We start from the raw sequence: 23850 nt of genomic DNA, 5'->3' as shown, positions 1-23850 counted from the left end.
TTGTAATTGTTTAATTTTTAAGTCAAAGTAATTTTTTTCATTTCTATCCTAAATGTTAGAACTTACATTGCAGAAAGTAGCCAAGCAAACTTAAGACATTAGAATTTCACATTTCTGATGAACTTGAGGCTTTTCTCTGTGGTAAATAATGGTATAAATTCTAAATAAAGTGAGAAATCAATTAAATCTAAAAAACATTATAGTTAATATTTTAGCTGTTACCGTATGCCAGTCACTGTTCTAAATACACATCATGTACAACTCATTTCTCTTCACAATCCAACGAGATAGGTGCCATCATCCTCCAATTAGACAACGCGGGAGCAGAATGGTTAAGTGGTTCCCTCAACTTTACACAAGTAGATGACAGAGTTGAACCAGGGAGTGTGACACCGGAGCATCCACACACACAGTGCAATACAGCCACTCAACAGAGACGAGAAGCCTCCATCACACTCCTGTGAAATTTATAAACAGCTGAACGTGCTGTGCTTGGCCACCCATATCAGAAGAGGCGCATCCTAACCAGCTAGTCTGCAAATTCACAGGTTTGTGGGTCCATGTTTTGGGCTGTTATTCCTGTCCCAGTCACTCTCATTAAAAGAGATGTCCTTGTTAAAAAAATATATATATATATGAAATTATTTTTTAAATTAACATTTGTATAAAGCCTTTTTTCCCTCATATACCTGATACTATTTAAAACAAAATTTTTAAAAACTTGAGGTTTTAAATGTGGTTGTGTGGTGTCAAAGATAATTTGGCAGTTGATTTAAGGATTGAAATTCTTCTCAAAATAAACTGTAAGATATGCTTTTGGAAAAAATATCAGGTTTGCCAAATACAAATTATATCAAACCTATGAATCTCAGGTTCTTTATTTGTAATACAGTAGAATGAGACTGCAATCTGATCTCTCTCATCTCTAGAATTCTATGTTTCTATAATTGTAATTTTAATAAAAGGAAACACTTTCTGGAAGACATAGACGTAGCTGTTGTCTTTGAACAAAGAGCTATTCTTATTGCAAGCAACCAGGATACACAGTAAAAATAACAATTACAGGTTTTCAATTACTTTATTTTAGAAAAACAAAGGTTTACAATTTGTGCCATAGGCAGAATATCATGAATTCAACAAGTTAGTAATGCAGACTTTCAAAAACCTCTATAGATTAGTCCAAAGTAGAAAATTATTTTTTGCCCACTCTTGGACTCAGACACATTCAGAAAAAATATATATTTATAAAAATAAAATGGCAAGCCTAATCCCACCAATTGATAGTCTTAATATCCCACACTGGTTTATTTGATCTCTTAATGCATAAGAATTGTTGAATGATTTTTCCCTGTCCTAACTCCATGTCACATGAAGCAATGATGAAAATATGTTACTTTTTACGACACCAAAATAAAAAGGCCCCAAAGCAAAACACAAAAAAAGTCACTAACAAAATCCACTAAACAAAAACAATACTGCTAATTTACCTACTCATATAGACCCTTCCTTAAATCCCCCAGGTATTTGGCATTTTAATGTTATTTCTCAATCAGATACCAGGAAGCAACTATGTGAGAAAGCAAATGAAAATTCTAGGTCTAATACATGTTAAACAAGTTTCAGGTAATAGTAGCTGAGAAAAATATTGATGCACAGAATGAAACAAAAAGAATTGCCAGATATAATGCGGTGCACAGGGTACTTGATAAAAACATGCAGTTTGTCTCGCTGAAATATCCTTAAATATTATCTGAGCACCAAATTCTGCAAAAGCAAGGATCTAGAAATCTGAATTTAGAAGTTATAAAGAGAACTTCACTGCAATTAAAAGCTCCAACTTCCTGAAGGACCCCATTATTCACATAGAATCACGACAAAATTCATCATGGAATTAGAATGATACCTATGTTCTTCCACTAGATTCACCTATTAAGAGACCTATCTTTACATGGAAGTAATTTTTCATGGAATGAAACTAACATTCATAGTAATCTCTTATATCACATTGAAGGGAAAAGCACACGAGCAAACAAATTTTAAAATCTGTTTTGTGAGTAGTCTGACAATGTAAATAAACATCTCCCAAAGTAGGAAAAAAAGCAAAATTTTAATACAAAAAGAAATAAAAATTATTCACTTACAAACCACCTGCACATTTTGTTTTCCCAATAGACACACTTTAAAAGCACAAACAATATAAGGCAACAGTACAAAGCTGTGAAAAGGGTAGCAGAGAACTGAGGCATTCATTTATAAAGAACATCACAGAATACAAAGGAAGATCACTGGATATTTGCATTCACACTGAGCTTTACTCTTTTTTTTTTTTTTTTTTTCCTATTAAGGTCTTTCATTTACAGGTAATGATCAACAAGACAAAAATATGCAGATGATTAACTATAAATACGAAAAAAATAGATGACACTTTCTATAGCTATTTCCCCATGTCACTGACTGCTAAGTTTTCACTTCCTTACTAGGCTGAGTTTCAAATGAGGCACCCGTACTCGTGTAAGTTTTTCACTACTACAAAACAAGCTTGACTATTGGGAACATTAAAATTTATCTTCCCAAGAATCACTCATTATTCTTTGGAGAAGAATCTTGTTACTTGTTAAAATAACAGCATTTATCTCCGGTTTCCACTTAACAGCATTTCACTCTAGTAGTTTCTTAATTTTGGACTGCATATTTGTTTCATTTCCAAAAAACAGAAATATGGAGTGCCAAGCACTAAGAATAGGTATTTAATTATTAAATACTAAGAGTACATGGATAAAATAAAACAATTACTAGTAATTCCTTGGTAATTAAGATACAAGTGTCCATACTGTCTTGATTAGTATGGCATTAGAAACAACAGAGGCTGCCCTTGATGACTAAATCGCTAAACAACTTCAGTGTCGGGACCATGAATCACCTATTTTTTGACAATGAGTTACATATTTTTAAATAAATGTTCAATAAAATTCTTTATAGTAGAAAATTACTCAATGAATAGCCACTCAAATCTTAGTTGCCTAACATCAATTCTAAACTTAGCTAAAATGAAGGCCTCAAAAATAATTTATCTACAATAAACATACCAAACTGTTACTTTTAAAAAAAGGGTTTTTAGACATTGCTTTGGATAGAATTCCTGTATTAGTTTACAGAAGATGAGGTCACTTGATGAAATGGGTGACAGAACTAAGGAAATGGAGAAGGTAACCGGCTGATCACTTTTTTCCCACTGGATGTGACTTGTCACTGGACATGCTGATGTCACTCATTATTCATTATGAAACAGACACGGACAGGTCTACAGCATTACATAATAGATGCGTCAATAAACTTTACGTGTCTGTGGGTACAAACATACGTATTCTGGAGTATAAGTTACCATAAAGTTAACACACTGTAAACATAAAAATATGATACATACTACTTTTCAAAAAGCAGAAGATTTTTATCAAAGGAAATGTTAGAAGAAATCTCAATATATAAAATAGAAATAAAATACTAGGCTGTTCTGGCTAAAGCAGGGTAGGATTAATAGAGACCCTTCCCAACCTACAATGACAGATGAAATACTCGTTAAGAGTAATCCAAGGAATGGGTTGAGACCTCTACTCTCAGTAAACCCTGTTCATGTTGTGAAAGTCAATCACAAGACTTTTTTCCCCATTATCTAGGTCCATATGAAAATTTTATGATAATGCAACTGAGTATAAAGTTAAAAAGTAACATTTCTTCTCCTTTAAAAATAACTAACAAAATAAAATCACTATGCTATATAAAACCACGTTATTTTTAACCTCAATCTTAATTTGATACATGGAAAAAGTTATTAGTTCTCTTTAAAGTGCCTAAATTTTAAAGACTTACTTTTGTCCATATAAATATTGTCCAAAATATATGAGGCAAATGAATGGCAGCAGGGGAGGCATTACTTTTCTATATCACACATGTATCTTCTACCTGACTCACCAATTTAAATATTCTGCCCAAGAATCTTAACTTTTTGTCACAGAATATTCAGATAGAGAAACATGCAAATAGAACTGATCTGTTCTAATCACAAATATCAGGTAAATTTTGATGGAGTGCTCTGTGTTTGTTTCAGACAAACTGTTCATCTCTTTGCTCCAAACACTTCCCCACGTATGGAGGGACTACTTTAATCCATGCAGTTGATATTAGCAAAATACAAATAACATGTTCTTTTCTGTAAAGATCATGATTAAATGTCTAAATTCAATAAATAGACTCTTTAATAATTTGAAGTCCTATCAAATATTTTATAGTAATCAAGTCTCAATCTTTCTTCTTTTCTAATACATCCTTGGGCTCCTGCACTGTAGGCACTACAGATCCTCCGCTGCTAGGCTCCTGCTGTTCTTTGCTCTCTTCTATCTGTTCTTGGTTTTCATTTTCACTTTTAGACACTTCATATCGTTCTTCTATATAACCTCCATCTGTGTCGGCTGTGTAGATTCCATAGCACATGATACTGATGACACCCAGTGGCAGGCCAAAGAGAAAGCAGCCCATCAGTGGTGAGCTCTTGAATATAGACTGTGGAAAGAGAATTAAAACTCAGTTCCCTTCGTATGCAATTCTGATATATAAAGCATGACATGAACTTGAAACCACTATAGATTTCTCTTGTTGCTAGTCAACTTGTTTTTAGTTCCAATGAATCAAAGTCAGTAATTTCAGCAGTAACTACCATGTTAAAGACACTGTTAAGAGATATGATTTCTATATGCACATACATACGCATGTGTGTGTAGAACCAGCTATCAGCAGGAGAAAAAGGCATCAAATATTCTATAGCCTTTCCTAAAGACACTGATTTTTCTCACACTAACCACAAAGGTCTCTTTAAGATGCTTGCTATGTGCAACCAGCAGCTTTAGAGTTGTTTCCTGAACTACAGGAATCTGCTTATGGAGAAGGCTGGGTTATTTACCACAAAGAGGGTACACACATATTCTCTTCACATGGCATTTTTAATATTTTTTACTTATCTGGTTAGCAGTAAAGCTTCATGGACTAATTTCCCTCAATGTACATACTGTGTTCATAGCGCCCAGAAAAGTAAGAGTAATTTTAATGAATAGGGTTTTCAACTAGAATATACTGCATGAATTGCAATGATAACTTGAGAACATAGACAAGTTCAGAGAAGAAAAAGATCACTTTGGATTGAGGTAAGAAAAGCAAGTTTCACAGAATAAAGATTGTTTCAGGTAGGAAATTAAGGATGAGTGAGAAGGAGGCAGGATATGAGACAGGTGAGCAATAGGCAATTTGCATCAGCAAAAGCTAATATTCAAAAAACCAATGAGGAAAATACTTTAGACAGACAGAGTATTCTGATGTACACCCCTGGAAAAGGGAAGGAAAGTGATCAAAATCGATTATTTTAGTAATATTAATTGTGTAGTGGAATACAATATAGATTGGAGACTGGGCAAGTGGAAGTATGGAAACCAGGTGAAAAAGAGCAGCAGCGACACAGAATGTGATTAGGGCCCAATCCATGCTTGTGGCAACAGGAAAACACAACAAACTGAAGGATACTATGCAAGGAAAAGAAAAGACTCCCAGAATTTACTTCTAACCAATAAATGTCAGCTACATTTTCATGATTGCTTTGGGCCACAATGAATGAAAATGCCCATGTAATAGCTCAAGAAGGACAACAGGAATTAAGTTTAGGGCTCAAACAAATGTAGGAATTCCTCCACTGTCAAGTTGATTGACAGTTAAAGCTGGGAGAGGAAGAACAATTTCTTAAGAGTTTCAAGCAAGAAGGTTCAGATTCAAGGACTGCAAAGAGGAAAGAGAGGAAAGGGATGCTGAGAAACACTGACTGGAAAGATGGGGCAGGAGCAGGGGAGTAGTGATACTCACAGCAGCACGGAAAGGAGAATATTAAGGAAGGGATGCTTCAAAGAAATCCAGGGGAAATACATCAACTGATCTAATTAGTTTGATAGAGTGAAAGGAAGAGGAAATTAGAATGGCAGAAATAATCAGGTACGAGGTGACAGTGAAGTCAAGGAAATATATTTAGAAAGTAAGAGACAGGTAATTAGGGGCAGACATGTCAATTCATCTACCAGTGTTGATATTCTACTTACATATAACAACTGTGAATAAACACTGGGACAAACAAATGAAAGTAAACACTGTTAGAAAGGATTTGATCCATTACATTTTAATTCCACATTTAAAGTCTTCTATAAAAAGAATAAAAACAAAAACAAAGGAAGGAGAGAAAAAGGGAAGAAGGAAAAACATCTGTAAATGATCTTAATTATTTACCAACTAGGGAAAATAACAGAATTAACAGGGATGTTTAAAACTTTAAGACCTAAAATTTTATTTTGACTCCTGCAAAATAAAAAGTGACTTCCCAGCACACATCGTTTTCTTCAAGAAAAATGACCAATTTACAGAAGACAGCACGTAATGGAACTAAAAATTTCCTATTATCCACACTTTCAACAAATCATGGAAATTACTAAGTAAAAAGTTTACATGATAGGTTGCAGAAATAAAATCTTTTAAGTTATATTAAGTTAATTGATTCTGAATTTTAGTTTTAACTCATCAATCATATAATTAGAAACAATTTCCACCTAATGAACATATTTTCTTAAACACTGACTAGTCATATCCTGCAAATTAAAAAGACATATTTTGACCTAATCTTGTCAAACTCAGATTTTTAACATTAACACAGTTGGACATAAAGAACCTATATCGTCTTCATTATCAATGACATAAACTGTCACAACTTACCACAATAGTAGATTTGGCATCAAATACTATTCTTTTCAATCTCTGCAAAATGCTATCACCTCCTTGGGCCTTCAAACAAAGCAAAAAAAAAATAAATTACTTAAGTACTATTACTTCATTTATTTGGTGTTACATAACCTTGTAATCGCAGGCCAAATGGTTGACTCCAAAATATTACATAATCACCTGAAAAGGCCATGTGGTAAACATTTAATGTTGTTGTTTTTTGTCTGTTTCATGTCCAGCATTCCTCCTGCCTGCTTGTGTTAACTCACCCTGATTCTACTCTAAAACATTCCTCCTCCTCTATTCGTAACCCACGTAGCTTGGCTGAAGCTCACTCACCCCTGAGTACAGCCTAACCAGCTTTTGAGTTTAGCCGGGACTGCAAAACCAGAGCTGCAGGATACCTTTGCTACTGTGCAGGGAGAGTAGCAAAGGAAGCTACTCAGATAAGTGAAAGGAAGAGAGAGAAAAATTCCTGATGAAAATCAATCAAATCCTGTATTCAGTCATACTTGCAACCTGGCTCATTTTTCACATTTCCAAGCTCTATGAGACAATAAAATCTGTTGTTAAATAATCTGAGTTGCATTCCACTAGCTTAAAAATAAAAGTGTGATTATATAGGTGAGTTTCATTTCAACAAATTATTTTCAAAAATCTTACTATTTGATTAAGAGTGTTTTTCAAACTTCTTCACCTTGACTGAAAGTAGTTATGTTTGTTATTCTGTGAGCAAATTTTATATAAAGTTTGTGTAAAACTCAAACAACTCTCAAAAAATAGTAATTAAATTTCACACAAAAAAATGAAGGCTCTTTCTTTTAAAATTTTATTCTAGTCTATTGCATTAAGATGCATGCTGGTCACAACCTGGTTGTGACTTGCAGTGGTTTCACGACTTTCTAATACAGGTTGCAATTCACAGTTTGAAAAACACTGCAGTTAAAGTTTGTAGGAAAAAAATATAAAATTAAGACTATCCATTCACTTATTTCTGAGAAATATTTTATAGGATTAAGTCTAGAACTCTCCATGGGAGCTTTTATTCTCAATACATTTCCTCATTTCTTGAGAACTTGTGGTCTTATTTGCAGATTGTCTTAGAAAACCAATCCTAACAACTTAATCCAATTGTACTTTTTGGACCTAGAAACATACTAACAGACAGGTAAGGTCACTATTAAGATTATCCCACACAATGCAGACCTCCTAGCATCCCTAGCCCTCAACCTTAAATGCCAACAGCACCTCCCCATCACCGTGACAACCAAATAATATCCTCCAAATAACCCCTAAAAGGACATTTCCATCTTTTAGCAACCTCTGCCATAGAAGAACCTTCTGTATCTGGGAGAATATAACTCTATTCTGTCTATAATTGGACAGAAGCAATGTATGCAGGTCCAGCCCTCTACTCTGGGTGACGGCCAACTATTCTTTTCAGAATCAGAAGAAATGAACTAGCTTCTCCTCTACCCACTGTCCATCATCCCTTTGAAACAGAAGTGAACAACTTACTTCTACTGTGCCATCCAAAATGTTATTAATAAACTGGACCATGTCTTCAACATTCTTAATCTGTCTATCCAGCAAGAAATATTGTTGGTTGGAAGTATTCAGTACAACTACAGTTGGAACTGTCACTTCACTGAAAATATAAAAACAAATCAAAATATAGATTAAACACAGCAAAGTATTCTGATATTCATTTATATCTCAGTAGCTATAATTACAGAAGATATTTAATAAATTTGTGCTTATTTTATGGTAGAAAATGATCAAACAGACCTAGTATTTATTTTATGCATTCATGACATAGCTTTTTCTTAATTTTTTTTGGTATTTCTAGGATATGCAATTCATCTTTAAGTCTTTTCAAATTATCAAAAATCTCAAAAAAGTTTTACAATATATGTATTGAAAAAAAATTCCTATGGGTGGATCTGCACAATTCAAACTCATGTTGTTCAAGGGTCAACAGTCCCTTTAATAATTGTATAGATACTTTTTCTTTGTCTTGATTCTTCATCATATCCTACATCTGGTACTTTAATCTTTGGCAAATCCTCTTAAGTTCTTACTGAAATGAGAGGGACAATAAATGAAGTAAGGTGATGCTAATTATATTTCAAGATTTTAGCTGAAAATGATGAATGTTACCTTGGATTTGTAAGTTCACCCCCTTCCTCGCTCAGTGTTCTTACTTAGAAAATAGAAAACATCAAAATAATCTAATATATTGCAATAACGAATGAAGGCATTTGCTAGATCTATGATACTAAGCAAAGTGAGAGAAAACCAACACAGCATCGTGTTGTTGAACTTCCACTGGGCCCTCAATGCGGCTAAGAGTTAGTGTGTCTCTAGTGAGATCTCCCCATCTTCATTTAGAGGCTAGCTTATTTCTCTAGCCCTCTCCTAAGCCCTGTCATACTTGCTATTATGTTCTGCCTAACTTCTCACTCTTTAGACGTTTCTTCATTATTGCCTCTTCCAGAAAACATTTCTTGAGCCCTTCCACCTTAGTGTGTACTGGGTGCAGGGGTGTGTGTGTGTGTGTGTGTGTGTGTGTGTGTGGCGGGGGCTGAGGGTGGGAAAGTGTCTCTATGTTCCAGAGCCCTGTCCTACATAGATCTTTTCATACAGTTCTGTAATTAACATCTGTGGTCTTATCCAGTGGACTATAAGCATTTGAAGACAGGAACTCTATTCGTTTTTCCATCAGCAGTGTTTAACAGCGTACAACATACAGTAAATACTCACTAAATGTTCACTGAATAGAGTGGGTTCTTGTTCCAAATTTATTAATTCAGTACAGGGTTTGGTAAATGTTTTCTAATATCAGTCTTGTGAAATGGCAAATTAAATCTTTATATCATAATTTTAGATAAAAATTATTTTAAAACTGCATATTTTCCTACGAATTTAGTCTACTAAAATAAATTCTAGAACAATTAGTTTTTGAATGCTAAACATTTTCTATTTAATAGTCTTTACATAATTTTAAACAGATAAAAATTTTAAAATTGCACATTTTCTTACAAAGTTATTGGTCTATTAAAATAAATTCTAGAACAATTAGTTTTTGAAGCTAAACATTTTCTATTTAATAGTTACATTGCCTATTAAAACTGAACTTCTCAAGGTATGTATTAAGCAGAAGCTATGAAATTTACAAGATTTGGAAAAATGGCTTCTTTTCAGAATACGAGAAAACATTAAATCAGGAGATAATTTTTCTTTTTTTACTATAGACCAATATTAAAGTCAGTAAGTTTCGAATACAGAATTTGAAAACTAAAGTAAAATATTTAATGGGAGAATATCTGTATCTGAATAAGTCAACTGTTTGCTTTTTTCCAGCTACTTAATCCTTCTACCTGTATCTCAGAAACAAATTTAATAATATTAAGATTTGATAGCAAAATCATTCAGCATTTTACTTACTCCATCAGCAAGGTATTTATGTAGTCATTTCCATCCATATGGCCAAATTGAAAATCCCTAACAAACGACAACCAAAAATAAATAAATAAAAGGCGAGGGGGTAGGGAGAGAAAGAGAGAAAGCTCATTAAATATCAAAAAAGTAAATAAAACAATGAACTTAACTTTAGGCCTCAGTAAGCCCAGAAACTGTAAACATCTCACATGTAAATCATATACAATAAATACTGCTAAGAGTGTAAATTCTACTGGCTTCTGAGATACAAATACACAAGTAAAGGAAATTCTAAGACATTTCTACTTGGTTTATGCATATTTAAAATTCAGGGAAATATAAGCTAATCTATCTGAAATATGTTTAAGAAAAATTGCCCATTTTCCCTAAAAAAAAAAAAAGGACTAATCAAAAGATGCTACATACTATGTAAGAAAACTATATAATGACCCATTATTAGAAGACTCAGAATAGGAAAGAAATAATAATTCCATAATAAAATACATTTATATTGACTGTCTTTTTTTATGGTAGCAACAATGATTCAGCATAGTAAAAATATATGTATTTCTGATGCCATTTTTATTCAGTGATTCTTTTGAGTTTCTGTTAATCGTCTGCCTATCTCTGACTTCTGATTGCTCATTTATCTCCAATTATAACTACATGTTCATATTTTATTTACATAAAATGCATCTCAAATCGTATCAAGAAGCCAGGTATGATACAAATTATAGATCAAACTGTTTCTTTTTTTTAACTTGCAGGACATACCATCAGTGATTTTCAAGATCCAGACAATTCATGCTAAAATGCAATGTGCTATACAGTAGTCCCCCCTTATCCAGTTTCACTTTCTGTGATTTCAGTTCCCCATGGTCAACCATGGTCTGAAAATATTAAATGAAAAATTCCAGAAATAAACATATACATAATTTTATTATAGTGTATTGTTACAATTGTTCTATTTTATTATTACTGTTGATCTCTTACTGTGCCTAATGGATAAATTAAACTTTATCACAGGTATGTAGGTACAGACAAAATTATAGTATACATAGTATTCCATTCTATGCAAAGTTTCAGTCATCCACTGGGGGTCTTGAATGTATCTCCTGTGGATAAGTGAGGATTACTGCTATACTTCCCTTCCTTGATTCACTTCTAAAAGCATGAATACTACTAAGTTTGCTTTATTAAATTACAAAACTGTATTAAGAAAAAATAAAGGAATCCCTCAGAATATAAGCACCTACCTATGGAAGAGGTCTCTGTAATCTCTTGCAACTTCCTGAATAATTGACTTCAATCTGTAGAACAAACATATGAACTGGTCATCTGCACTTGAAAAACATAATTTTCCAATGACAGTATCTGCTCTCTTACATCTAATTGCTGCAGGTAAAGTAAGATACCACATCAAGTCCATCTAAAGCCATGCAGTCTGAAATGAACATCTGAAGCTTAAAACCATATCGAGGCATTATACCTGGCATGTTCAACTGATGTATTTTTCTCATCAATAACTGCAAGAGCCACAAGCTTTCCTGAAATAAAGAATGACACATCTGAATTCAATCGCCCTTATTACACAAACTGTTCAATCAACACTTTAGTTCTGAGTAGGAAATTGTAAAGTATTTCTAGAATTTAATTCCAATCACCCTACATGTTATAGCAAATTAAATCAACAAATTATGGTACATGTTTGTAGAGTGAATCAGTGAATTAGTCAACCCAGGTGGCAAATTCCCTTCCACTTCCCACCCCAAAATGTAAATATGAGTAAATATGTAATAATTTATACACTGAAATTGCACTTTTTATACCAACTTACAAGCTTGAATTGTATTTTTTCCTTGCACCCTACAAATTGACTAAGATAACTTTTTCAAAGGCTAAAAGCATAGGAAATAAGTTGATTAAAAACAAGTTTGCTAAGAATTATTGTAGCTCTAAAACAATGGTCTAGAAAAATAAGAAAATGATTTTTACATGGCCATTGACTTTGGTACCATGATTCAGTACTTGCCAGTTACAATATGCAGAATTAAACTGACTCACATTTACTTAACCCTAAATACAACATAAAGCATATGTATCCTGATATCCTCTAGGAAGCTGGCATGATGTAATAACCAGAAGAGTGGTGTTAGAATCAGAAAACCACACACTGCTATCTAGCAGTGTCCATCATGTTCCAGGCACCATACCAAGGCGCAGGGGAACAGGTAAGTGCCTCAGTACTCTTCCACCTATTTTCAAAAACTAATACATATTTCATAGAGGTATCGGGAGAGTTAAGTACGATTAGACGCACAGAAATACGGACATAAACCTGGTTCAGAGCAGGTACATACAAGTAGGATTAAATCAATAATCTTTTAGTATTATCCCTGTATTTTAATGCTGCTTCTAATTCCATACTGCTTCAACACCTGTTTAAATTCTACACAATCTTTAATCTTCTTTTAACTCTCTGAGGAAAACAGTTCACAATGGTATCTACCTTCTTGAAATATCTCATCTACTACTCATTTTTTTGTATTATATGCTTCTTTAATTTTCAAATGCCTCTGAGTTTTTTTTTTTTTTTCAAAATGTCTACAACACGCAGAGAATTCTCCCACAGACCAACAGGATTCTAAGAAACACAGACACAGTTTCTCACATATTCATTCAACAATTATTGAGTGTTAAATAATGTGCCACACACTGGGCTGGTTACGAGGACATGGTGATGAGCAAACACAGACAATGCTCTGCGCGTGTGAAAGCACAATACGGTAGAACTGGTAGACATTTCCATCAAATAAATGTCCTGTTAAAAATAAGAATATGCTGCTATAAAAAAAAATTATAGCGTCAATTAATGTAGTTTGATGGGGTCAGTAAAGATTTTCCTAAGGAAGCAGTATTTGGTCTGAGTTGGATGGATGAATATGAATTAACTGCATATTTCCAAGCAAAGAAAAAAGCACGTAAAAAGGTGCTTTGGTACAAGTGGCACAGCCTTTTCAAGAAACTGTTATCAAGCAAACTTGGGTAAAAATGGTAAAATAATAGTAACAATAATAAAAGAAACTAAAAGGTTAGTGTGCCTCAAGAAGGAAGAGTGTGGGGAGAGGCTAGAGTGAAATGAGGCTGGAGATGTAGGCAAGAGTTAGAACTTCTGAGAAAGACACGAGGTGTCTGAAGCCACAGAGCGTCGGGAGGCTGCTGTGGTGCTAGCATAAGGGGACAGGTCGGGTGAAGAGCAGGGGCACGACCACAGCTGATAACTAACAAGGGCAATTATGTCAGACACACAAAAGAACACTGCCACAGCACACTTCTGCCTCCAAATTCATCTGGGAAAAGATGTGTTCAGTTGAGCCAAAGCCACTTGTTTTAATCACCTCAAGGTCATGCTCTCTCCTATAATTACTATACAAGCAAAACTACTATATTCCTACATTTCCCCCTTTTCCTTTCATGTGAGTCTGAAATAATCAAAAAGGCTGGGCACGGTGGCTCATGCCTGTAATCCCAGCACTTTGGGAGGCCAAAGTGCGAGGATCACGAGGTCAGGAGATCAAGACCATCCTGGCCAACATGGTGAAACCCCGTCTCTCCTAAAAATACAAAAATTAGCTGGACGTGGTGGCGCGCACTGAGTCCCAGCTACTCGAGAGGCTGAGGCAGGAGAATCGCTTGAACCAGGGAGGTGGAGGTTGCAGTGAGCCGAGATCACATCACTGCATTCCAGTCTGGCGACAGAGAAAGACTCCGTCTCAAAAAAAAAAAAAAAAAACAAAACAGAATCAGAAAGTAAAACCACAGTCTTTGACACTGTCCCCAGCAACTTCCAATAATGAGCTAATACACAGCTCCTTCTGTAAAGATAAGCAAAGACAGAAATATCACTAGACACAGAACATTAAAAGCAAGCTCAGGAACAGCACAGAAATATCCCCCAAAATGTTAAAAACAGGAGAACGTGTAAGAATGTCTCTAATTTTCATTAATTAGATTTAAGAGCAGGCTATCATAAAGAAGAAACTCTACGCCTATTACATTTAAAAAAATTGAGTCTTGAATAAAATTTTCTCATTGTTTTACTCAAAAACTATACTTCCAGGCTATTTACCATAAAGTTACTAATGGATACAAATGTGGCACCAATAACCAAGATTTCTCATTTCTAATTTGCTATAAATTTATAAAACACTTTCTCCTAAAACTTATAGTTAGCTTCTTATAATTTTTATAGTTTGCATCTGAGACCATATCATCGGCTTCTTATAACTTTCATTTTTGTATTTGTGTTTATATTTGCATTGCCTGACATTTGCAACAGTGTAACTTTAAGAAACCATGCCAAATTTAATTTACATTTTTCCCTTTCACAGGTAAGAGCAGGCCTTATAAATAGGTTGTGCTAAGTTTTATCTTAACTCCTATCACAAAATCAGTCTCCTGTGTATAGCTTCTTAGTTGGTTATTTTTCTCACTCTCTTATTACCCAGGCTTTTTGTTTTCCTTGCCACCATCAGTTCTATTAGTAAACCATCGCTTTAATCACTGACCCACATGCAAAGGTATATCTTCTGGTAATATCAGTTTATGTTCTCATAAAGAACTGGCATTCAGATCTAAAATAAAAAAATAAGTTAGGAAATAGAGCTTAAATTCATTTCCTACAAAATAAGATTTTAAATCATCAATCAAAGAAAAATCATGTAACGTGATGGAGACTTGTACATATGCTTGTTACCTGTATCTCCAAGTTCATATAAGAGGAAGCCATCCATAGCAAGGTAATTCTGAAACCTTTCCCTGTTGATCCATGATGACAGATCACCATCTTCATACTCTTAAAACCAAGACAAAGGTTGACAACTTATAATATAAATATAAGTTTAAGATAGTTATAATAGCTTTAATCTGGTAATAGGTATAAAATGCCTGACAGAGAATCATACGTCCATAAATATTATTTTTAGGAATTTATTGCAAGCGTACGATCAAATGTACAGAAGGATTAATGCACAAAGCAATCTTCATTTATAGCATCATTAAAAATAGCATAAAATAATTCAAAATAAAGGAAATAATCAAAATATCCTAAATTGGAAATAATTTAAATAAATTTTGGTATATGTCGAGAAAGATCATTTATAAATTTTCAAAAAAACGTACAATTGAACAGATTACAAAACAATATAGGCTATTATACAATATATAACAGTGTAACTGTAACTTTGTAAAAAAAAAAAAAAAAGTATGAAAAGATAAACTCATAGAATGGTAAAATGAAGTCAGTTATTCCTAAATGGTTACCCTGGATCAATGGTTATACTCAGGTCATGGCACTATAGGTAATTTTTATTACAATTTCTTTGTTCTTCTCTCTTTATGACAGTCTTCCTAGTTTACAGCTCTTTCTCAAAGGTACAACTAACACACATATAAAATCATAGTACCTTAGCTTTTTTCCAATATAAAATAATTCCTCTGCTAAGCAGGTAGAAAATATAATATGTAAGAGAAATATTACATCCTGATTAGAAATATAATTCCGAAGTAATTGTTCAAAATTATTACAATTGCATAAAAAAGGTGATGTAAAGCAAATGTCTGTAAAAGCCTACCAATACATCTGGTTGAAGATAGGATTTTAATGACTTCTGGAAAGGTATGCTTTTTCTTGCAATGCTAAACAAAACATTTTCAAGTTATCAAACCCATAAAATAAGTGACACAATGCAAATCTTAAAAGTATTTATGGATTCGAATTTACAAATTAGGAAAATAAACATAAAACTAGAAATTGATTACTGGGCCACAATGTCCACTCCATGCTAAAAGCAAATTTTCTACGAGATTGCATACAGGGATCAATTTGAATTTCATTTGAAAATAAACCATCTCAAATACTGCACGTTCTCATTTAGAAGTAGGCGGTAAACACTGGGTACCATGTGGACAGAAAGATGGGAACAACAGATACTTGGGAGACGGGGAGGAGGACAAGGGCTAAAAAACTACCTATTGGGTACTATGTTCATTACCTGGGTGATGGGATCATTCGTACCCTAAACCTCATCATCATCCAATCTACATTCTAGAATATTTCTGAATGAATGGGTGTTCCCTATCTGGCCTCAAACATGGTAACCACAAGCCACAGGAGGCCATGGAGCATTGAAATGCGGTTAGTGAGAACAAGAAATTGGATTTTAAATGTTATTGAATTAGAATTTAGAACACTAGCAAGAACACTATCAGCTAACACTGCACTTACTTTTGCTTTTGAGTGGCTTTGTGGTGTCCTACAGATGTCGAGTTTCACCGTTTCCCTTGAAATTTAAAATATCCCCTGTAGCCCCTGTGAGTTTGCTGCACTGCCCTGGGGTATCTCAGAGCACAGTTTGGAAAACATGAAAGTAGGCATTTCAAAATACCAAGGAATGATGTTAGTTGTTGTAGCTGCATGTGGTTTATCTGCAAATAAAAAGTCTGCATTTTGTAAAGAGATGCGTAATATAAAGCCCATGGTGATGAAATGCCACTACAATTTGCTTTAAAGCACTTCAACAAATTCAAAGTTGAAGCTGGAGCAAATGTCATGATGGGCAAAGATCTTGGTAAGTGTTTAACTTCGGTGATGGGTACGCAGGGCTTTGCTGTTCTCTTTTCTATGATGCATGTTTGATATTACAATTAAAATATTTTAAAAGTAGACCAAGTATTTGCTTCAGTGAAGAAATGCTGAATAGCAGGTACATGGTTATTTCTAACAGCTAAGGGGAAATGCCGCTAGGGAGGGATACGCAGGGGCTTCAACACTATTGAACACGTGTTACTTCTTCAAGCCTTTTTCTGTATCTGAAATGTTACTTCAAAAAAATTAATTCTGAACATTTTAAAGTAATGTAAAAAATCACATAGAATTTATTCCTTAAAAACACATACAATTTAACAAACAACAAAAAGAAATGTTGTGTAGGTAAAGCTCGGAATAACAATAACAACTAAAAGTTGAAGGGTGAAAAACCCCAAAACATCAGTCATTCAAGTAATGAGAACTGTTATTCTCATTAAACAGTAGAAGCATTTACAAAATCTTTCCACCTAAGTCGTATAATAGACATTTTAATTTTAAAATGTTTTACATGAGTTAAAGACTTGGAACTTACCGTCATAAACAAAGTAAGTTTCATCTTTGAAAACAAGCACAGCCGGCATCTCTTTTAGTGTCACATACTGCAAAAAATCAGAAGTTTAAATAACTTTTATCACTAAAAAATTCTAATTAGTAACTATAATTTCAAAAGTCTTGAGATACCAGAAAACACAAACACACAAAAAAATAACAAAAAAGAAAGTCACAAACAATTAAAGAGTACAGTCAATCCCAAACTCATCCAAGGAGTATACATGAATCTTTTTATATATCCCCTGGTACAATGTCCTGTTTGCTATAGTAAAAACTGTGGATTATTCTTAACTGATAACAGACTTAAACATCAACCAGCCTATTTAGGTTTAAGTCCTTCCCCACCACTCACTGGCTGTGTGATAATGAGCCACTTTACCTAGGGGAATCTGCTTCCTCATCTGTGGAATAGAGACACTGAGACTGCCTACCTCACAGAACAATTGTGAGAGTTATGTCAGATACCATAACTGAGAACACTGCTTAAAGTGTAAACTGCTTTATAAGCCACTTACAGTAGTAATAAGGGATTCATTCAGAAAGTACCAGCTGCTTACACCTGAGTTGTACTTATTTTGAGAGTAAAATTATACTAGACAACAAATCAGATCAGAAGACAAATAATGTAGAAAAATAACAATAAAATAAAAATAAAGACAGTTGTCCTGGAAATATTAAAAAGGGAGGGAGACACATCTGGGGGGACAGAAAATAATACAGAATGATTTGGTTACATTACTATTAAAAAATGATATAGCACTATGAAAATAACAATTTTAAGGGCACTGCAAGAGCTCTTAAGTCAAGCATGCTCCATTCACCTGCTCTTGGCAACTCATCCACACAGATGCTTAGGAAGTATTTTTCAACATTCAGCACCTCCCTCTTTCATCAACATCCCTGAATGGTTACTAGAACACAAATGATACAGTCTCAAATCTTGCAGCCATCTAGTCTCACACACTCTGAAGCTCTCTTCCTCTCCCGTGTTTTCTTCAACTATCTTCTATTACTGTTATAGTCTGCATGCCAATCTCCTTCGTTCATCTTTAAGTATTCTGAAGTCAGAAACTGTCTAAATTCATCTTTGTACCCCCTTACTGCATCTCCTGGGGTTTTCATAAATACCAGTTGCAAAGCTAATGAAGCTCTGAAGGACAAAACATTAATATTCAAAGTATGGGAAGACCACAAAATTATGGGCTTTGCCCTTATTTGAGAATCATCTATGGGAGTAAAACTCATATTTCTCTGAAGTAACTATTATTTCCCCCTAGCAGACTTTTCCAAATACATCCTTAAAACTAAAAAAGGGAGATGACGAATATTAACATCTTCAGGAATAAAGAATGACTAAAAAAACTAGTTGAGAAGGCCGATTAAAAAAATAATAGAAGTAATGCACAAATACTAAATATGCTTACATAACAGATGCTATATATATGCCTACCCAGGCTCTCTGGGTTCTAGGGATTTTGGCCTAAAACACCTCATTGTTACATGAGGATTAAGATGGTGTCAAATGGTGCCAGGGCCTAGAACACAGCAAACCTTCTGGTGCACTCCAAGTGCCAACTGCTTGCAAAGCTTTGTAGATGAGGACCTAGCATAAATTCTCATCTCTCATACAAAAATGTGGTTCACTGGACTTGGGAGACAAAAATGTGTAAGAAGTTCAGATTCTAGTCCATTTTAAGCCTTTATGTTACATCAGGGCATTCCAGAACAGTGGTTTGTAACCTTCTGGGAACCCTGTCGGAGATTCTGATGGCAAGTGTGGCCTCTTTTTCTCATCTTACTCAAGGCAGTGGCAGCCCGTCTGGAGCAGCTGCTGCGGGAATGCCAGCTGCAGCAGGGGAGGTGTGGCAGGGGCTGCATGCTCCGTGGAGCCAGTGGGGGCCGGGAACAGGCGGGACAGCCCTACCCGCTACCAAATTTGTGGGGTGGGAGCCCCACGCTCCCAGGTGTAGCTGAAGCTGTTCAGCAGTGGTTCTGGACCCTGGCATCCCTGAGCTCTCTGGGACCCAGAAAGCAGCCACCCCCCGCCCAACTCCTGCAGGTTCAAAAATGCCTGCTCCTGCTCCCTGGCCTCTCCCTGCTGCCAGTGCCTGCTCTGATTTTGGAGCAAAGTTGTGGCCGAGCCCAAGTGTTGTCGCAACTTAGCCGGGTGTGTGTGCTCGGGGCAGCACTGACATGCCAGCTCCCACCAGTGCCTGGGCTTCCTCCAGACTTTGGACATCGACAAGCGTGGGAGGGAGGCTGGCTCAGCGCAACCTGCAGGCACTCCTCGGCATGAACAGCCTGGGTGCCACAGACGGTATAATCATGATGGCAGGAGTCAGACAGGTTCCTAAGCAGGAAGGGGTGGGTCCCCAGTAAAATCCCAATTTCCGGCCAAGGAGGGCCTGAAGCCTGGAGGCCAGGCTACCAGTTCTGGGTGAAGTCCACGGTCTGGAGTAAGAACTTCATTGATGACCATACAGCCAACTGGATAGCGCCTTTTCCAGGCCTGACCGTGGCCACCCATGGACCACTCAGCATGCACCTCCTCAATTCTGAGTACATAAAAACCCCAGACTAAGCCAGACACAGACTAGTCTGGATAACCTGCCTGTGGAAAGGAGCTACCTACTCGGGTCTCCTGAGAGCTATTCTGTTGTTCAATGAAGCTCCTCTCCGCCTTGCTCATCCTCCAGTTGTCCATGTGCCTCATTCTTCCTGGATGTGGGACAAGAACTTGGGAACCACTCAGTGGAGGGACTGAAGGAGCTGTAATGCAAACAGGACTGAAACATGCCCCCCAGTCACCATGTTGCTGGTGACAAGAAGGAGAGAAGAGCTGTGACCCTCCTGGGAGCCCAGACCTTGGGGATCCCCAAGTCAGGGCTGCAACACACTGTTAACACCCTCTTCAGGGCTCTGCAGTTCATGGTGTTTTCTGAGCTTTCAGGTGCCACTGCATTCCCCTTGTCCAGATGCTGGTTCTTGCAGCAGTGGAAGCCACTTGCAGCACATCTAGTCCAGCCACAGCCTCACATGGAGCAGAGGCCTGGAGCTGCCTTCCCTATGGCAGCCAGCACGCTTGGCTGTGTGCAGTGGCCAGATCCCACACTTGCTCACTCACACACCCCTTGCTGCTCCATGCCTGGCTCATCCTTGGCAGGCATGGGATCTGGGCCTGTAGCATGAGCCAAGCGCGGCCTGCCAGGATGAGTGGGCGGAATAAGCCCAGCGGGTGCAAGCAAAACCCAAGCAGAGGCACTGGTGGCCACAGAGGTTTCTGGTGGTGAAGTAACAACCTAAGGATCCCGTGACATTACCTTCCCCTTCAAAAGTAAATACATAAGTATAAAATACTTAGGAAATCAAAATGGGTTTAGGTTGTCCAGAAACTGAGGTTCCTCCAGGAGTTGAAAATCATTGTGGGGTACATAAGATAAACACCTACATATATTGCAGGAAGCATTACACACATACTTAGGCAAGTCTGTAATCTTAAAATATTTAAACATTAAAACATTTAAAAGAAATGAAATGTCTGACTTACTTTTGTGAAAAGAAAAACATTTCAATTTTTTTTTATAATTTACATTGATTCAAAAGAAAAACTCCCTTGACTTCTTTCATGTTTCCCCCGAGTTATTGCCAAATTCCTAAGGTCCCCTACTCATTAAAAGTTTCCTAAAGAGAAGTCTACACTTGCGATCTTCACTTTCTTACTTGCCATCAGTGTCTCTCAAACACCAATAAGGTTTTGGTCCCCACTACTCCTCTGAAAACCACAAACAACCTCCATGTGGGCACATATTGTGGTTATTTTCCTCTCATTATTTTCTTGATCACTTTGCAAAATTCTCACACAAACTGTTAACTCCTTTTAAAACACTTCATCTTGGCTTCCAACTCATCTCTTTTTCCCAATTTACTATTTTTTCTCAGTTTCCTTTGCTGACCTCAGGTTCTGGGCCTACTTATTTCCTTAAAAAATTGCTTTCCATGTCTAGGAAGGTTCTTTACACAGCCTTGACTTAACTTTAGACCCCTATGTCCAACTGCTTATTTGATGCTTATATTTAGATTCCTAATATGACATTCTGAATCAAATTAAAATGAGTAATTCAAAGCACTTTTCACTCTCCATATTTTCAACCTCTTCCTTCTCCAATATTCAAGTTCATAAAACACCACCATCTACTCAATTGTTCAAACCAAAACATCTAAGAGTCACCCTTGATTCATTCCTATTCTTCCAGATCAGTAAGCTCTGACAATTCTATCTTCTAAACACAACAATCCTTTCACTTCTTCCCAACTCTCTCACTAACCATCAAGCCCAAATTTCTTAGATTACTGCAAAAGTTCAATTGGTATCTGTGGACCTACTCTCATACCTATCTAATGCACTCTGCACTTAGCACAGAGTAATGTCCTTAAACAAGAACATCGGTCCATGTTCTTCACAAACTTCAACCTCATCACATGCACTGCCATGACTTACAAAGCCTACACTGCTCTCTACCTACTTCCCATCGCACTGTATGCACTACACTCACAATGGCCTACTGTTTTGTTCCTGTATCATGTCAGGTGTGTTCTCATCTTGGACATCTGTTATCTGTTCCTTGTTTCTGGAGTATTGTATCCACAGATCTTTGCACGGCTCCTTCATATCATGTAAAAGTCTCATTTCAAGTATGTTCTTGAGACAAACATTTCTTGACCAATCAACCTACAGCACCCATCCCACTCCTATTTGCCCCAACTACTACACTGTTTTAAACTTTTTAAAAAATTATTATTATTATTATTGTTATTATTTGAGATGGAGTCTCACTCTGTCACCCAGGCTGGAGTGCAGTGGCGCGATCTCGGTTCAACGCAACCTCTGCCTTCCAGGTTCAAGCAATTCTCCTGCCTCAGACTCCTGAGTAGCTGGGATTATAGGCCTGCGCCACCACGCCTGGCTAATTTTTGTATTTTTAGTACAGATGGGGCTTCACCATGTTGGCCAGGCTGGTCCTGTACTCCTGACCTTGTGATCTGCCCACCTCGGCCTCTAAAAGTGCTGGGATTACAAGAGTTAAGCCACTAGGCCTGGCCTTAATTATTATTATTATTTTTTTGAGATGGAGTCTCACTTTGTCACCCAGGCTGGAGTACAGTGGTTCAATCTTGTCTCACTGCAACCTCCACCTCCCAGGTTCAAGTGATTCTCCTGCCTCAGCCTCCCAAGCAACTAGGACTACAGACGCGTGCCACCATGACCGGCTAATTTTTGTATTTTCAGTAGAGACAGGATTTTATCATGTTGGTCAGGCTGGTCTTGAGCTCCTGACCTCATGAGATCCACCTGTCTAGGCCTCCCAAAGTGCTGGGATTACAGGCATGAGGCACTGCACCTGGCCTTTAATTTTTTTTCATGGCACTTATGATATCCTGTTTATCGACTAGTTTACTGAGGACCACTATCTCAGTTTGAGGACCCAAAAATCACTGTATTTGCCACACACACACACACACACACACACACACACACAATAATCGACCACTTGTAAGCCAATTTAGGAGTCTGAGGTATCACTTGTCATCACTACTTTTATTTTAAAAAGAAAGAAGCACTAATGTAAATCCCTAAATGCTATGAATCTGATGGTATTTGTTTATTAATAAAAAGAAATCTAATACTAGTAAAGAATCAGCATGTTTACTCTTTCCACACACATCACAGTAAATAAATCTGATATTAAAATCAATAATCAAGAAATGATAAATCAATTTTATTTATTAAATCAAGTAATAATTTAATAAATAAAATTGTGTCATTAAAATCAAATTTTAAATATTACCTCAGGAACCACTTCTTCTGAGGCAGAAAAGAAGTACGTATATACAATCAATTCTGAAGCAGCATCTATGTATTTCTCCTATGAAGATACAAACAGAAAAACAGTCATTGAAAAATGTTAAAGGTCAAAAATCATTCCTCATTAAACAATGAGAGTTACCTTATGTAGTAAGAGTCACCACTGTAATTTGCTACCTTATATCCTTTTAGGTGAAAAGAAAAAATATAAGCAAATAAAATTGTTTCTAAGGCAAAGCCAACGTAATTAAGAGCTTTTATCTTTCTTCAAATAAAGTTCATTGAATATAACATAAGTTCAATTTGTAGGTATTCATTTAATTATAAATTAGACAAACAAAATGATGGTGATGATTATAGGATGATATGTGTGTATACACATACAAAGTCTGCAGTCTCAAAGACTCAGAATTTGAAAAAGCAGCATAAGACTTAACCAGGTTAATAACAGAAAAAAATACTAAGGCAGGCAACATCTACTCACTTTTTACACACTTCTATTTCATATAGACAAACATGACAGAGGGTATACAAGGAAGTGTTT

The 23850-nt window shown here is 36.0% G+C and overlaps 1 protein-coding gene across 2 annotated transcripts in view; it reads right to left on the bottom strand.

The window, feature by feature from the left end:
- Nucleotides 1-1059: 1059 nt before the first annotated feature.
- Nucleotides 1060-23850, bottom strand: part of TMX3 (thioredoxin related transmembrane protein 3) — a 39476-nt gene continuing 16685 nt past the window's right edge. For both annotated transcript variants that reach the window (XM_008013826.3, XM_037987990.2), the window contains 9 exons: nt 23290-23367; nt 17424-17490; nt 14999-15097; nt 11732-11789; nt 11499-11552; nt 10249-10305; nt 8320-8449; nt 6796-6864; nt 1060-4557 (listed from right to left, as the gene is read on the bottom strand). In XM_008013826.3, the coding sequence (XP_008012017.3) occupies nt 4297-4557; nt 6796-6864; nt 8320-8449; nt 10249-10305; nt 11499-11552; nt 11732-11789; nt 14999-15097; nt 17424-17490; nt 23290-23367 (873 nt within the window). In that variant the 3' untranslated portion in view covers nt 1060-4296. The remainder of the gene's footprint in view (nt 4558-6795; nt 6865-8319; nt 8450-10248; nt 10306-11498; nt 11553-11731; nt 11790-14998; nt 15098-17423; nt 17491-23289; nt 23368-23850) is intronic.

Source organism: Chlorocebus sabaeus, chromosome 18 (genome assembly GCF_047675955.1).
Source record: "Chlorocebus sabaeus isolate Y175 chromosome 18, mChlSab1.0.hap1, whole genome shotgun sequence".
In the NCBI taxonomy this organism is placed as follows: domain Eukaryota; kingdom Metazoa; phylum Chordata; class Mammalia; order Primates; family Cercopithecidae; genus Chlorocebus; species Chlorocebus sabaeus.
Note: the sequence above shows the minus strand (reverse complement) of the source record. Positions and strands in the feature narration are given on the sequence as shown.